Below are 18,156 nucleotides of genomic sequence, written 5' to 3'. Positions count from 1 at the left end.
TTGTGTGTATCAACTCGGGCTCTACTAAGAGAAATTACAAAAAAGACTAGTCCGTGTTTTTTTGCGATTGTGTGGCGGGCGCCTTGTAGGGCTCTGCGAAGCTACTCGTGGTGAGGGTCTGAGGTTCCGGAGATGGTGTGAACCCGGGAGGGGAGCTTAGCAGTGAGCTGAGATCCGGCCACTTGCACTCCAGCCTGGGCGACAGAGCCAGACTCCGCCTCAAAAAAAAAAAAAAAAAAAAAAAAAGAAAATGACATCTTAAGTTGAGTCAGGGATGGGGAGGTCTTGGAAGAGGCAAACTTCACAAGTCTTAGCCTAAGGAGGGCCGATGAGGGGCGTGAAAGCTCTGGGGATGTTTTTCCGTAAACCTCCATTCAAGTCCTTTCTTCTGAGTTGCTGGGACAGCGGTGCCTGTGCACAAGCCTCTGCCAGCACCCTAGAAACTCAAAGAGGGATCTTAGGGTCATTGTGCTGGTTATTGCTGACTGTTCCATTTACTGAAACCAGAATGGCCTAAGATCATTAGCATCTCTGATCAAGAATCCAGAATTTACTGATTTTTCTCACCTATCTGAGAATTCTTTCTTTCTTGATCATGAGGGAAAGCTTTGGAAGCACAGTTTACACTACAAAGCGATACAATTTATGAGAACAAATAATTGAAATCCTTTATGGAACACTAAGGGCAGAATTTTCACTGCTTGATATTTTCTGTGAACATTTGTTTGCCAGCCTGATAGAGGTTGGTGCAAACGTAATTGCGGTTTTTGCCATTACTTTCAACGGCAAACATTGCAATTACATTTGCACTAACCTAATAGATTTGGAGCCAGGAGGCAGGCTTGGAATCCTGCCCAGGAAGCCCAAGAACATTGTGTAATTCATGGGCTGGCAATCAGGGATGTCAAAGAAGGGTCAGAGGAAGGTTCATTGCATTCTGGGGGTGGACCTGTAGGTACCAGATGAGCATTGAAAGATAACTTAGATTGCAGAGAGCTTCAGCAAAGAAAGATAAAGTACTTTGACAAATGCCTTTCCTTAAAAGAACACCAAGAAGAAAATCAGATAGCCACCAAGCTATCAAATGTAAGTTGTCACAGTAGAAGAAGAAAGAAGGCAATTTACCATTAGAGAGTTAAATTTGACCTAGAAATTATTGTGTTTTATTGCACATAGCTCTCCAGGAAGGCACCAGATTTTCAATAAAAAACCTATCATCAAGTATTCATTGTTTACCTTCCTTCCCTGCCTTCAGCAGTACTGACAGCTTTGGAGACTTTGATGCATTATCTGTTTTTCTTCTTGTTGCTGACGGTTTTCTTTTTCTTATTTATTTATTTGAGACAAAGTCTCACTCTGTCGCCCAGGCTGGAGGCAGTGGTATGATCTCAGCTCACTGCAACCTCCACCTTCAGGTTCAAGTGAATCTCCTGCCTCAGTCTTCCATGTAGCTGGGATTACAGGCGCCCGCCACCACACCCAGCTAATTTTTGTATTTTCAGTAGAGATGGGGTTTCACCATGTTGGCCAGGCTGGTCTTGAACTCATGGCCTCAAGTGATCTGCCTGCCTCTGCCTCCCAAAGTGCTGGGATTACAGGAGTGAGCTACGTGCCTGACTGCTGCCAGCTTTCTAAATCCATTGTTTTCCTTACTTGAAGTCTATCAATATCCTCAAGTTCCTGCCATGTTAAAAACAAAACACAAAATTGTCTTTCTTGTATTTAGTTTGTTTTTTTAACGAATGCCCCTAGCTTTTCCCTTTCCCCTTCAGGAATATCATAGTCTCTATGCTTCATTTTCACTTCATCTTTCATTCACTTCTTACCCCACATGTGGCTGACATTTCCCCTCAGCTTTCCATTGAATATACTTTTGCAAAATCACTCAACAAGTTTTTCTCTGTATAAGAGTAGACAAACACTTATATGCCTATATCCTATATGTATATTTTCTTTTTATTGATTCCTAAATATTATTTCATTTAAAATTGGAAAAAATAAGATTATCATGATAATAGATATAACACATCACTTGATCACTTAAAAGATTATTACTATTTTAGTTTATTTACTTTCCATTAAATGTCTCTCTCTCTTATTCTTGCGATTCACCTATAGCTTTATTTAATAGGTATTGCTTTATTGTAAATGTTTTCTTATGCTATTTTCAAAACTCCAAAACAGTAATTTTACTTTCTGTATAATATTCCATATCATGGATATTTCATAATATACTTATGTAATTATCCTTTCATTGTTTCATTGTTTTGTGTTTATACTTTCACTATTTAAATGTTATGAGATTGTCCCAAGGGGCTTCTCTACTATTTCCAAATCAATTTCTGGTTAGGTCTCCTGACCCAAGTGGCTGCTGGATTTGCAGGTGTGCTTAATTTATATGGAGTGAGAGAAACTGTTAGTTCAATATGTTGTTAATTGAAAGGAGAATCTTAGGATAGACTATTTTCCAATATAGGTAAAAAATGGATAATAACTTTGTTCAACCAGCAAAATAAGAGAAAAGATAAAAGTGAGGTAAAATAAATGACAGACATAAAGTCAAATGAAATGAGTAAAATCACTCCACCAGTTGTTAGGAGGCAATTTTTTTCTTCTCTTTCTGCACTCGAGTTGATCAAGTCTGTAGATAGATTCTCTTCATAGCTATGAGAAGCATATTGGCACAAGGTTGCTGTCTCTCTGTGTAAATGAAGTATTAGCTCTAGCCTGGACGTTCCCCCTAAGCTTCAGAATAAAAAAATTCAACTATTTACTTGACATGTACTTTTGACTGTCTAATAAGCAACTCAAGAAATCCGGAATGAATTTGTGATTCTTACCACTTTCTCTGTTAATACTTACACTGCCCTTAGTCTTGCTCTCTCAGTGATGGGCTCATGTACCTAGTTGTTTAGGTTAAAAAACAAAAACAAACAAAAACTCTGGGGATACCTTTGATTCTCTCATTTCATAATTACAACCCATTAGCAAGCCCAGCTCTATCTTTAAAATATCCTCTGTCACCTAGGTTGGAGTACAGTGGTGCGATCTCTGCTCGCTGCAAACTCTGCTTCCCAGGTTCGAGCGATTCTTGTGTCTCAGCCTCCCGAGTAACTGGGATTACAGGTGCCAGCTACCAATTCTCAGCTAATTTTTGTATTTTTTTGTAGAGACAGAGTTTCGCCATGTTGGTCAGGCTGTTCTCAAACTCCTGTCCTCAGACGATCTGCCTGCCTTGGCCTCCCAAAGTGCGGGGATTACGGGTGTGAGCCACTGGGCCCAGTCTAAAATGTGTCTTAAATCCAACCTTTGTTCACCTCCTCTGTCATTGCACCATGTCCAAGTCACTAGTGTCTCTGGAGAGAGCCCCCTAATTTGTCTCTATGCTTCTACGAGAGCTTTGCACACTCTGATTTATGTTCAGACGCCAGAGATATGTTTTAAAAATGCAAATTAAGTCAAATTATTTCCATATTGAAAATCTAATTACGTTTTTTAAAAAAACTTCATAGAATAAAATCCAGTCTCTTTACATGGCACACAATGTCCTACCTGATTTGGTTGCTGAATATTTCTCCAATCTTTTTTTTCCTGCTACTGTTCCCTCTTTTCACTCTGTTCCACACATAATTAGTTTTCTTGCTCTTCCATAAACATTTCAAACCCATTTCTACCTCATAGCCTCTGTTTTTACTATTACCATTGCAAGGATTATTCTTTTCTAAGATATTTCTATGGAAACTCTGCCACCCTATTTCATTCAGTGTTTGTTCCTGTGTCACCATCTCGGAGAGGCTTTCCATGATTATTGAATAAATTCTAAAATAAAATTGATATCAAAAAGGTCATGTTCCCTGCAGCAAGTTGCTAATATCAGAAATCAATAACAATAATATATATTCCCAAATTCATACACAGAGATATTAAAACACAACACATTCTTACATAACACTTGGGCTAAGGCATACATAAAAATGAATACAAAATAATTAGATCTCAAAAAACGCAAAGCACTATCAATGAAATCCTGTGGAATGGAGCCAAAGTGGTATAAAAAGGGACATTTATGGTCTTCAAGACATTTACTAGAATTCATGAAAGTATGAAAGCAGCTTAGTGCTCAACTGAAGAATCGAAATAAGCAACAAAATAAAAGAAGAAAATCTGAAACAAAATAGGGGCAGTAAACAAAATAATATCACACATAAATTAAATAAGAAACAAAACAAAGCAAGAAACATTGTAGAGTTATTTAGTAAGACCACTAGGTAGTTTATGGTAAGATTCATATATTAGATGAGCCTTAGGAAAACACGATGAGAAAAAGAGAAAAAAAAATAATACAGGGAAGAAAAGGAACATAAACTACAGATAGAGAAGAGCTTTGAAATCATGATAGAATACTTTAAACCCCATATTCTAAATATGTGAATGAAATGGACACTTTTAGGGAAATATAAATTAACAATATTGGCCAAAACAAACTTATAAGTAGTTAATGTTCTATCCTTTTACATCCAAAAGGTGCTAGAACTAGCAAGATTTTATGTCCAATCCTGAAGGAATAGATAATTCCTATTTCTTTGTTTTTTTTGAGATGGAGTCTCGCTCTGTTGCCCAGGCTGGAGTGCAGTGGCACCATCTCGGCTCACTGTAAGCTCCGCCTCTCGGTTCACACCATTCTCCTGCCTCAGCTTCCCGAGTAGCTGGGACTACAGGCACCCGCCACCAAACCCGGCTAACTTTTTTTGTATTTTTTAGTAGAGACGGGGTTTCACCACATTAGCCAGGATAGTGTCGGTCTCCTGACCTCATGATCCGCCTGCCTCCGCCTCCCGAAGTGTGATAATTCCTATTTCTTAAGAGTAATTGAGATTATAGATTGAGCTAGGTGGTTGCTCAACACATTTTATGAAACAGAATAAGCACAATATAGAAATTTCGCAAGGGTAGTGTATTAGTTATTGTTGCATAAGAAGGTATTCCAAAAAGTAGTGACTTAAAACAAACTGATTATCACATAGTTTCTGTGGAATGAAGCTTAACCGGGTGCTTTTGGTTAAAGGTCTCTTGAGGTTGCAGACAATGTTGTCGGCTGGGGCTACATTTTAATCTGAAGACTAGGAGTGTGGGGGTTATTTATAAATTCATTCACTGGCTTTTTTCATGCAACATAATGTTGTGGAAGTTCATCCATGATGTATCATGTATTCATATTTGTTCTTTTTTATTACACAATAGTATTTCTCTGTATAGATATAGTACATTTTGTTTATCCATATACTAATATATGGGATAGAAACCTAAGAATAGTGTTATTAAATTGCATGATATATTCATATTTATCAGTTTTAAGAAAAGGCCAAATTATCTTCCAAAGTAGTGATACTATTTTATATTTCCATCAGCATTGTAAAGTGCCCTGATTTAGCCACATCTTCATGGACATATTTTATCACTGGTCATTTTTATTGTAGTTGTTATTCTAGTGTGTGTTAAGTGGCTTCTCACTGTGGTTTTAATTTGAATTTCACTAATGACTAATGATTCTGATAATCTTCTCAGGTGTTTATGTCCGTTCACATATTTTCTTTGGTGAAATGTGTGCTCAAATATTTTGCCTGTTATCTTATTTATTAACAAATTATTAATTATAAATTGATAAATTATAGTTGTCTTATTTGTTGGGTACAAAGTGATGTTGTGATTTATGAATTCAATGTGGAATAATTAAATCAAAGTAATTAACATACCAATCACCTAAAATCATTATTTTTTTGTCTTGAGAATGGTTGAAATGTATTCTCTTGGCAATTTTGAAATGTATAATACATTTTTTACTATAGTCACCATGCTGCGCAGTATATCTTAAAGAAACCTTATTTTACTGTCCAGTTGAGGCTTTGTACTGTTTGACCATCATATCCTCATCCCTTTACCCTCCCCAGCCTCTAGTAACCACTGTTCTACTCTCTGCTTATTTGAGTTTGACTGTTTTAGATTCCACAAATAAGTGAAACATGTAATATTTGTCTTTCTGTGCCAGGCTTATTTCACTTGGCATAATGTTCTCCAATTCCATCTTTGTTGCTGCAAATAAAAATGTTTATTTTCTTTAAGGTAGAATAGTACGCTACTGTGTATATACACTATATTTTCTTTATCCATTCATCTGTTGATAGACACTTAGGTTGATTCCAAAACTTGACTATTGCAAAAAGTGCTGCAATGAACATGGAAATGCAGACATCTCTTCAATATACAAATTTCAAGACTTTTCAGTAAATACCCAGACTTGAGATTGCTAGATCATATGTAATTTTATTTTTATTTTTGTTGAGAAACTTGTAAGTTTTCCATAATGGCTACACTAATTTACATTCCTAACAACAGTGTACAAGTGTTCCCTTTTCTACATATCCTCTCCAACACCTGTTATGTTTCCTCGTTTTGGCAGTAGCCATTCTAGCAGGTGTGAGGTGATATCTCACTGTGGTTTTAAGTTCCATTTCCCTAATGATTAGTGATGTTGAACTTTTTTTTTGTATATTTGTTGGTCATTTGTGTGTCTTCTTTTGAGAAGTGTCTATTTATCTCCATTGCCCGTTCTTTAATTGGACTATTTGTTTTCTTTCTGTAGAGTTGTTTGAGTTCCTTATAAATTTTGTCTATTAACTCCTCATCAGATGTATGGCTTGCAAATATTTTCTCCCAATCTGTAGATTGTCTCTTTATTCTGATTGTTTTCTTTGGTGTGCATAAGCTTTTTATTTTGATTATAATCAAATTTGTCCATTTTTGCTTGCATTGTTTGTGCTTTTGCGGTTAGAACTTAAAATGTCCAACATCATGTAGTCTTTCCCCCATGTTTTCTTCTAGTAGTTTTTCAGCCTCAGGTTTTATATTTAAGCTTTCAGTCCATTTTGAAAAAATAATGTCAGTCAAGAATGCTATATCCAGGAAAGCTATATTTCAGAAATGAAGGAGAAATAATGTCTTTCCTAGACAAGCAAACACTGAGGAGATTCATCACCACTAGAACTGCCTTATAAGAAATTGTTAAGGAAGCTTTTCAAATGGAAATCAAAGGATGCTAATTATTGACATACAAACATATGAAAGTGTAAAATTCACTGATAAAGGTAAAAAAAGGTAAAGGTCAAATCCAGAATATTTCAATACTGTTATGGTGCTTTGTAAATTATATATATTCTTTTGTAAAGGTTAAAAGTCACAACCTATAGTAGAACCCATAGTAAGTTGTTAGGGAGTACAAAACACAAAAATGTAAATTGTGAAATTAAAAAATATAAATGGAGGAGGGCAAAAGTCTAAAGATTTTGTATGTGACTGAAGTTAAGTTGCTATCAGTTTTAGTCTTTTAAAACTATAAGGTATTTTATGTAAGACTCATGACATGTACAAAACAAAAACTAGAGCAGGTACACAACTAAGAGAGATAAATAAATTTGCTGATACAGAAGATCAGCAAATGACAAAGACAAACAAAAAGAGAAAAAAGAGGGGGTGATAAGGTGGTTTGTTACATACAGCCTAGAATAACATCTCCCCCTAAGAGACCAGACCATTAGGAAGACTGGCACACTCTGAGCCGATCTTCAGAGGGGAGACATTGAGAGTGGATTGGGGGAGGAGGCAGATTCTAGGCTGAAGAGGGAGGAAGCTGGAAACCCTGCACGAGGCCTTGTTCCTGGACCCCAGCAGCTCCTGGGGAAGGGGTGACTTGAATAGGTGAAGAGTGGCCCACTCTCACCACAGACTTTTGGACCCCTAGCTGCAGTAGACCCCATGACCCTCATGGACATTTGAGCTGGCAAGGAGAGCTGTATGGAGAGGTGGCAGGACCAGGAATTCAGCCTGTGAGGAGCTCAGAGCGTTTGGCACAGCAATAGCTGCAGTGAAGCATGGCCAGGGTCACCTATCCCCCAAGGCTTGCTATGCTCTTTTACGTAGCTTGGGCCTTTGGTGATTTTTGGACCTGAACAGAGTAAGGTAGTCTTGCACATGGGTCAAGGCCAGTTCTATCTGGGTCCCCTCCGTCTGCTGGCCTCTGCTGGGGACCCAGCCTGGCTGCACTTGCTTGCAGCACCTCCTTGGATTCCCAACCAGGGTGCTTCCTGGGGAACATCATCATAGCTTCTTTACTGGTGAACCAAGCCTAAACTTTCAGAGAGCTTCAGCAGACCAGTCCCCACTGACATGCAACCACCTGCAGTCTCTCCTGACCAAAACCTCCCTTCTGCCACTTTGTAAGCATTCACTCACTCATGGCCACCCACCACCACTTTGTTGACATGCACAGTGGGTGGACCTCACCTGCCTTCACCTGCCTGTGTGTGCATATGTGTGAACCCCACTACCCCACTACTGCTGGCGTGAGTGCATGTGCATGGGCACAGGAGTACACTGCTGCAATGCCACTGGTGCAAGCACATGCATAGACACAACTGCCCCACCCTTGCCAATGCCCCACCCCTGCCTATGCACAGGCACCATACCATCCTGCTGCCAGCATGAGTCTATGGATGGATGTTGGTGCCCCACCTCCACTGGTGCCTCACCCCAACCAAAGTGAGTTCACTCTGCCCCATCCTCACCAACACATGTATACCCTACCCAACCACCACTGCCACTGCCGCACATATGCAAGCACAAACCCTGCTGCCACCACCCCAAAAAAGTGCTGTGGCTGGCACTTCCAATCAAAGTGTTGTTTCCAGTGGACCAGGAACAATTCAGGCCCTCAAGTGTAGCAGGTTTCTCACCTCAGGGAACAAGAGAACAAAGCCAGGAACCTGGTACCAACTTCCCAGGATTAGGGCACACAGCCCAGGAGTAATGAGCTGAGCCTTGACCCCCAGAAGTCTCCCAGAAATGAAGCCAGTCAACGGAACCCACCTTATTCCACAATCAAACCTTCAAAGGCATCAAAGAATATAAGAGCAAAAACCCCATCCAAAGGACAGTGATATGGTTTGGCTCTGTGTCCCCACCCAAATGTCACCTTGAATAAATCCCCATGTGTCAAGGGCAGGACCAGATGGAGATAACTGAATCATGGGGGCGGTTCCCCCATGAGTGAGCTCTCATGAGATCTAATGGTTTTATAAATGGGAATTCCCCTGCACAAGCTCTCTTGCCTGCCACCATGTAAGATATAACTTTGCTCCTCATTTGCCATGATTGTTAGGCCTCCCCAGCCATGTGGAATTGTGAGAAAATTAAACCTCTTTCCTTATAAATTACCCAGTCTCTGGTGTGTCTTTATTACCAGCTCAAGAACAGATTAATGCAGACAGCAACACCAAAGATTAAAGAAACATCAGTCTATACAGGTTAGAAAGAACCAGCACAAGAACTCTGGCAACTCAAAAAGCCAGAGCGTCTTCTTACCTTCAAGGGACTGCAGTAGTTCGCCAGCAATGGTTCTTAACCAGGCTGAAATGACAGACATATAATTTAGAATCAGGATAGGAATGAAGATCATCGAGATTCAGGAAAGTTGAAACCAAATTCAAGGAATCTAAGGAATCTAATAAAATGATATGAGTTGAAAGACAAAACAGCCCTTTTAAGAAAGAACAAAACTGATCTGATAGATATGAAAAACTGGCTATGAGAATTTAATAATACAATCACAAGTATTAACAGCAAAATAGGCCATGCTGATGCACATATATGTTTATTGTGGCACTATTCACAATAGCAAAGACTTGGAACCAACCCAAATGCCCATCAATGATAGACTGGATTAAGAAACTGTGGCACATATACACCATGGAATACTATGCAGCCATAAAAAAGAATGATTTCATGTCCTTTGTGGGGACATGGATGAAGCTGGAAACCATGATTCTCAGCAAACTATTGCAAGGACAGAAAACCAAACACCGCATGTTCTCACTCATAGGTGGGAATTGAACACTTGGACACAGGAAGGGGAATATCACACACTGGGGCCTGTTGTGGGGTGGGGGAAGGGGAGAGGGATGGCATTAGGAGATATACCTAATGTAAATTACGAGTTAATGAGTGCGGCACACCAACATGGCACATATATACATATGTAACAAATCTGCATGTTGTGCACATGTACCCTAGAACTTAAAGTATAATAATAACCATAATAAAATAGGCTATGCTGAGGGAAGAATCTCAGAGATTGAAGACTAGTTCAGTTAGACAAAAATAAAGAAAAAAGAATTCAAAAAAATGAACAAACCTCTTAGAAATCTGGAATTATGTAAAGAGACCAGATATATGACTCACTGGAGTCCCTGAAAGAGAGGAAGAGAAAGCAAACAACTTGGAAAACATATTTGAGGCTATCATCCATAAAAATTTCCCCAACCTCACTAGAGAGTTTGATTCAAATTTAGGAAATGCAGAGAACCCCTGCAAGATACTATACAAGACAATCATCCCCTAGACATATATCATCAGATTATCCAAGGTTGACATGAAAGAAAAAATATTAAAGGCAGTTAGAGAAAAGGAACAGGTAACTCACAAAGGAAATCCCATTAGGCTAACAGTGGACTGTTAAGCTGAAACTCGACAAGCCAGAAGAGACTGTGGACCTACATTCAGTATTCTTAAAGACAAGAAATTCCAACCAAGAATTTTATATCCATCTAAACAAACTTCATAAGCAAAAGAGAAATAAAATCCTTTTCAGACAAGCAAATGCTAAGGAAATTTGTTACCATCAGACACGCCTTACTAGAGGTCCTTAAGGGAGTGCTAAATATGGAAATGAAAGAGTACCAGCCACCACAAAACACAATTAATTACATAGATATTGACACTATAAAGCAACACACAATGAATTCTGCATAATAACCAGCTAACAACACAATAACAGGATCAAATCCACGCACAGCAATATTAACCTTGAACACAAATGGACTAAGTGCCCTACTTAAAAGGCACAAAGTGGCAAGGTGGATAAAGAAGCAAGCCCCAACTGTATGCTGTCTTCGGTGTCATTGCATCTGAGACCCACCACTCATAGGCTCAATGTAAAGGCTCAAAGAAAGATCTCCCAAGCGAAGGGGAGACAAAAAAGCAGGGTTGCCATTTTAATTTCAGACAAAACAGACTTTAAGCCAACAAAGACAGAAATAGACAAAGAAGGCATTACACAATGGTAAAGGGTTCAATTCAACAAGAAGACTTAACCGTCTTAAATATATATGCACCCAAGACAAGTGCACTCAAATTCATAAAACAAGTTATGAGGGAACTACAAAAAGACAGATAACCACACAATAATAGTGGGAGACTTCGACACCTCACTGACAGCATTAGACAGATTATTGAGAGAGAAAGCTAACAAGGATATTTGGGCCCTAACTCGACACTTGACCAAACAGACCTAAAAGACATCTACAGAACAGTCCGCCCAACAACAGAATATACATTCTGCTCATCTGCACATGGTACACACTCTAAAATCAACCATGTGATTGGCCATAAAACAATATTCAGCAAATTCAAAAAACTCGAAATTATACCAACCACACTCTCTGACCACATCCCAATAAAAATAGAAATAAATATTAGGAAAATCACTAAAAACCATACAATTATATGGAAATTAAACAACCTGCTCCTGAATGACTTTTGGGGATGACTTTTGAGGCTGCATCTGGAACCACACGTAAGTAGGGCCGCAGCAGGGTCCACAGGCAGATGGAGGTGTTTCTGTGTTCATGGCCAGGTCTGTGATTGGTGAGCCTACTTCCAGGGGCATGCTCCTGCCTTCTCAAAGCAGTTTTCCTTGGTCTTGGGCTCTGGTGGATTGTCTTGACCTCCTGACTGGGTCCTGATGTTCCCACAAAGACATTTTATCCATGGATGGTTGCCACATCGTGTTGTGTGGATGGATGGAGGCTGGGGACCTTCTACTTAGCCATCTTACACATGTCCTGTTTCATTTGTTCTCTGTTTTCTTTTTCTTCTTTTTTTCAAGTAGTTGGGTCATGGTGATTATTCAATTTTTTTGTTATTAAACTGTTTGTTGTGTTATTTAAGAATTGCTTTAGTGTTCGTAGTACTGCTCTTTAACTCATCACAGTCTATCATTGGGTGTCGCACTGCTTTACATATGATATAAAACCTTTCAAGGTCATATGAGCTATGGTTCCAACAGCAGCAAAAGTATTTTATTTTGCATTTTGAATATGGAAATTGCAATCTTTTTCTAGTGATAGTAAAATCCATTTTACTTGGACTATTTTCAAGTATTTTTGTGACTTGCCATTTATTCGGAAACTATTGTCTCGATGATATCAAATTTTCCAGAAAGGTAGAAAGAACAAAATGAACTTGTAAATGTGCAACTGGCAAAGGTCTGAGCATATCTCAAGCTTTCATGATATATAGTATTGCCTTTGCCTTTTTTTTTTTTTTTTTTTTTTTGAGATGGAGTCTCGCTCTGTCGCCCAGGCTGGAGTGCAGTGGTGCAATCTCGGCTCACTGCAACCTCTGCCTCCTGGGTTCAAGCAATTCTCCTGCCTCAGCCTCCCGAGTAGCTGGGATTACAGGCACCCACTACCATGCCTGGCTAATTTTTGTATTTTTAGTAGAGACAGGGTTTTGCCATGTTGGCCAGGCTGGTCTTGAACTCCTGACCTCAGGTGATCTGCCTGCCTTGGCCTCCCAAACTGTTGGGATTACAGGTGTGAGCCACTGCGTCCGGCCTGCCTTTACCTTTATATAACAATAAAATTAACTCCTTTGGGGTTTATCAACTATACCCTCATAAATTAGTATCAATATAATATGTTCCATGCACAGAATCATATAATTGTATACAGTAAATATGGCCTTCTGCAGAAGATATAGTCAAGTACTCCAAGAGATTGCATGTAATTCACGCAGTCTTATTATCAAAAGGCACAGACAACCTTTTCCCAGAAATCTTTTAAATGTCCCTAAAATGTAGATTTTGCACCTCTGGATGAGGTATCAGAGCAATATTGCCCTAAAATCTCAATGATTAAGATATGGTCAGGTATTTCTAACAACTAGCACAGCAGTAAAAAACCAAAAGTGTTATCTTTAGATCTATATCTTTCAAATAAAGAGACATAATTCATCTTCGAATTGTCAGAAGACATTTCTGATCTATTATTTTATATGTGACGCTGTCTTACTTTTTGAAAGTTTACAGGCAAAGGTCTCTATTTGAGTGAATTTTCTAACTCCTATTTACTTTTACCTTTAACTGATGATTTCTTTACTATAGCGGTTTCAGCTCGGGACAATGTTGCCCCCCGAGGACTTTTAGTAGTGTGTAGAGGTTTTTGTTTGTGTGTTTGTTTGTTTTGGTCACAGGTGGGAGAAATGTTTTAGAGGCAAGAAAGGCTGCTAAACATCCCACAATATACAGGAAAGCTCCCCACAGCAAAAAATTGCTCCTGTCAAAATGTTGATGGTGCTGGAGATCAGAAATATTGCTCTACTTTATATGTTACTGTCTGTCCCTGAACTTCTTTATTAAATGGCCAATATCGTATGGTAAAATCGAGAGTGTCATTAGAAACAAAATTAAGAAAAACGATCAGAATTAGAAATTAGAGGCTCCTCTGCCTGTGGAGTAACCATTCTTTTATTCCTTTACTTTCTTAATAAACTTTCTCTCACTCAAAAAAAAGGAGAAATTAAATTCTGGATGGATTCTTTTGTTCCTTATCTTTTCATTTCCCTTACCTTTTTTTTCTGCTTGCTCAGAGATAAAAAGTGTTCTGGCCAGGAGCGGTGGCTCACACCTGTAATCCCAGCACTTTGGGAGGCCAAGGCAGGCAGATCACGAGGTCAGGAGATCGAGACCATCCTGGCTAACACGGCGAAACCCCGTCTCTACTAAAAATACAAAAAACTAGCCAGGCGCTGTGGCGGCGCCTGTAGTCCCAGCTACTCGGGAGGCTGAGGCAGGAGAATGGTGTGAACCCGGGAGGCGGAGCTTGCAGTGAGCTGAGATCCGGCCACTGCACTCCAGCCTGGGCGACAGAGCGAGACTCCGTCTCAAAAAAAAAAAAAGCAAAAAAACTTCTTTTTGCTTCAGTGAGTTGAGATGTTATATTCATTCAATGTCAAGTCTCTGAAGAAACTTTCACTAATTCACTAAGATGGAGAAGAAATGAGTGCATGATTTTTTTTTGCTTACATGTCTTAATAGAAAACTTTGTGACTTAACAGGGGAAGATAATTTCATTTCGCCGGTAATTCATTTGGATTCTAATGTCTTTGGCGCTTAACATAGAGGATTGAGGAGATTCAATCTTGGAGATTCAATCTTTGAACTTCAATTTATGCCTAGAAATTTTATAAGGAGACTTGTTTATATTCAAATAAGGGAAATTTTCTTTTTTAGCATTTTAATATAGGAGGGTATTTATGACTTTTAAAATCTCCTAATGTCATTTAGTTATCAAAGAATCTCTAATGTGCTACACTGGATAATGTAGTGGCACATAAGATGACAAAGAAGAGAAGATGTGACTTTTCAGCTATGTGTAAAACGTATAGGGTAAAAATTGTATTAGCCTATTATTCTGAGATTAGCTTAGAATCTGATCTCAGAGTAATACGCTGTTCGTGAGTGATTCTGAGAAGATATAGAAAAAGCAATGACTAGTATTGAAGAAACAGATCCATGAAGATGCGATTAGAGTTATTTTAATAGACTCCCGACAGCTTCTCTGCATAGGGAGATAACCCACCCTCCCCTGAGTCATTGACCATAAGCTTTGTGGTTAAAAAAAAACACAAACTCTTGAATTTTGTTTGTGGGGTAATTTGGCCTCATTCTAGATGTTTTCCATCTTTGTGGCACTGATGCCACGTCATATTCCTGGTATCCTTCGTGCCCTTTAATTGTCTTGGTCCCAGAAAATGGAGTTATCTGATGGAGAGTTTGGAAAGAACTAACCCGGCATGCTGAGGTAGCAACTCTTCAGCTCTACAGCTCCTCCTAGTGAGCCTACTTGTAGAAAGCAGGTCTTCTTTTCTACTTATCTAGGGGCAGGGGGCAGTAGAGGTGAGACCTGCTTCAAGTGCTGGAATGACTGGAATGGTCATGTACCTAATTCTCAGGTGCAATGTTAGCAAGGTCACATGATTATCACGCTTTAACCCATATTATCTAAGTAGGTCTCTGTTAGTAATGAAGTTGGTATTTGTTCAGAACTGGATGAGGAAGAAGGTTGACATTGCACTTCAAATAATCAAACACTGCCTACTGCTACTTCATAATCTTATTGTTTTACATATTTAACATTTTATCTTTATTTTCTTAGAAACTTATATTTTTTTATAAATACCTGTAGGGTATGAGATTCTTCTGTTATTTAGTTTATTCTCATCGTTCTTAAGAGGCTTGCATGTGTCTCAAGAAGAAATGCTCCAGAAGGCAGTCAGTACACGTGCGATTAGGACAACATTTATTTCCAGTCAAGGAAGAGTAAGAAATTGGGTTAAACAGAAGTCTGCAAAATTATCCATTCTGGAGTTCAAAGGGCTTAATGTTTGCTCCCACTTAAGGAGATTTTCCTTTGGGAACTGGAGTTGGATAGGGCTCAAGTATCCACCACCTTCTACAACATTTTTTTTCTTCATTACATGTTCCAATGGTATCATCTAGTGTACTGCAGCCTTTGTCTCTGCACACCCCTTTCAAAGCAATACACTGTTTTTGTCCTGGAATAACGCCAGTCTTTCCTGCACAGAAAGAGATTTAAGAACATCATTAATTCACTATTGAAAATATACATAAAACAATAAACCCCCAGAAGAATGGTTTTGGGAGAGGAAAGCAAACATTGTCAATATGGAAGGATCAGACACGTAGACAGAAATAGTGCCTTTTTATGGGAAGGGAGCTAAGATTGTAGATTATATACACCTTGGAGGAAACAGGCCAACTTCTAAAATCCTTTAAAGGGATTGTCCTCCCCTAGAGCAGTACATTTTGAAATGTGTGGGACCATTTGTTCTTGCCACCATGCCTAGGGAAGGTGTCTTTGGTATTTAGCAAATAGCACAGCACTGCTACATTTTTCACCTAAGGAATTGTCTTTCACCAAACACCAACAATGCCACCACTAAGAAACAGTTTCAAAGGAAGTATCTGTCCCTCCATCTTCCCATCTGTGTGTACATCATCCCTATCAAATGGTGCATGTTCATATCTTCATCTCCTTTCATAGAAAGCCTATCAATCCTTCAGATTTTATCTAAACTAATTTCCTCATTTCAGGACTATGTAAGAAATATCTTTCCTATGTTGCTCAATACCTCATAGATCGATGGAGGGACAGATAGATAGATAGATAGACAGACAGACACCTGGAGAGAATTACTCACTGAGCTAAAAGGTATTTTCCCTTAAGTGTATCCATATGTTGTCTTAATTCATCTGGTTGTTGAGAAGCGTATGACGAAGGGCGTGCTCTAATTCAGTAGTTTTATCTATGCTTACTATCCTTTCTCTTACTATTCTTCTCAGCACAACCATAGTTTATGTTTCCTACCGTATATCACAGCAGATGCTATATAAGAAAAACACTTTTGCTGATGTTCATTAACAGACATTAGTTCCCGAACCATCCAGTTAACACACCTGGATCTTATTTTGTTTTTACTGTTGTGTAATATACTACCTCTGGCTTCTTTGCTTCTGTAGATGAGTAACAGTTTGATGGCCTTTTCAGCTCTCAATCATTTTTTTTGTTGTTTGTTACTGTTTCGTATTTAAACTAGGCTATCATTATTGTTTCTCTACTCTGTAGAAATAGATCCATAGCCAGAAAAACCAAAGCAGCCTTTTGGAACTGAGTGCTCGTAACCTGTGCAAGATTGTCTTCCACCCTTGTCAGAAGCTTCAACCTAGTGCAGTCTGGTATTACACTCTACTATCAGACTAGTAGTTCATAAATTCAGGGTTTCTCCGTAACAAGAGAATGTCATGATGAGGGAGTTGGATAGTATCTTGTAATATTCCCTTTTTTTCCCCCAAGACTATTGTGGAAGAGAAAGTGGCTGCCTTTCAGAGAGACATGAAGTCTCCCCAGCCAGTTGTGGAAGGTGCTGGTTCTACTGCATTGCCTACACAGAACACAGGCTTCATGCTCAGAAGCATAGCAGACCTGTTGCTAGCTGTTGGTCTTTTCCCTGATAACTTCATCCATACATTTAACATCTGGCAACATTGTCAGACTTTTTAAATGAAGCTAAAATCAGGGGTTACTAGTACTGGGAAAGATATAAGAAGAGGCAGAGTATGGCATCAAGGAGGCCTATGCATCTGAACTTAGAGGCATCCCATGCAAAATGAGGTGGAATGTGAATCTTCAGCTGAAGCCAAAAGAGTGAACTTCCTCTCAGTAGGGTAGAGATGTTTAACCCACTATACAGTAAAGTTCAGCCTACTGACACAGCATGTAGCCTAAGATAGTGCCGATTCCTCTATTTGGGAGATGTCCCTTGCTTCACTCAAAATGAGTGGAACAATTCATCCTACCAGTGATGTGCTTCTTGCTACATGGGAATCTAAGGAGGTATGCTCTGAGCATGAAGCCTGAAGCTTAATTTAAGGAGGTATACTCTGAGCATGAAACCAAAGAGTTATAATCGCCCTTTTTACTGATGACTGTGACATATCGTCATGCTAAGGGCACTAGTTTAAGTCAAGAAGATAAGATTAAATTACTTGATTCATATTCAGATTCATAGTCCTCATTCATGAGGAAGGGAATTTCTTCCCAGATATTCACATTTATTTTCAGACTTATTGACAGAAGTATACACACACAGAGCAAAAGAAGAGAGGCACTCTCTAATACACTTCAGAATTTATTTGACATTAATACATTATAATGGTTATATCACATGGCAATAGGAGAAAGGATGCATATTTAATAAGCGCTTTTGGAAAAAGAAACAATTTAGATGTTCACTTTATATTATATCACAACATTAATTTCTGTGGATGAAGTGAGAACTTAGAATCACACTGAAAAAGACCCTTAATAGCACATTCATCTACTTTCTAAAAGGATATAAATTTCTTAGCGTTAGAACTCATTGAGTCAGTAACTTTTAAGTTTTTTTTTTTTTTGGGGGGGGGGG

General features: G+C 38.9%; 1 protein-coding gene across 1 annotated transcript in view; it reads right to left on the bottom strand.

Annotated features, from left to right (window-relative positions):
• Nucleotides 1-15,565: 15,565 nt before the first annotated feature.
• DEFB130B (defensin beta 130B) overlaps nucleotides 15,566-18,156 on the bottom strand; it is a 10,427-nt gene continuing 7,836 nt past the window's right edge. Inside the window, exon 2 of the mRNA XM_017883677.1 lies at nucleotides 15,566-15,747. Coding sequence (XP_017739166.1) covers nucleotides 15,566-15,747 — 182 coding nt within the window. The remainder of the gene's footprint in view (nucleotides 15,748-18,156) is intronic.

Source organism: Rhinopithecus bieti, unplaced genomic scaffold (assembly GCF_001698545.2).
Source record: "Rhinopithecus bieti isolate Rb0 unplaced genomic scaffold, ASM169854v2 scaffold_13857, whole genome shotgun sequence".
Lineage (NCBI taxonomy): Eukaryota > Metazoa > Chordata > Mammalia > Primates > Cercopithecidae > Rhinopithecus > Rhinopithecus bieti.
Note: the sequence above shows the minus strand (reverse complement) of the source record. Positions and strands in the feature narration are given on the sequence as shown.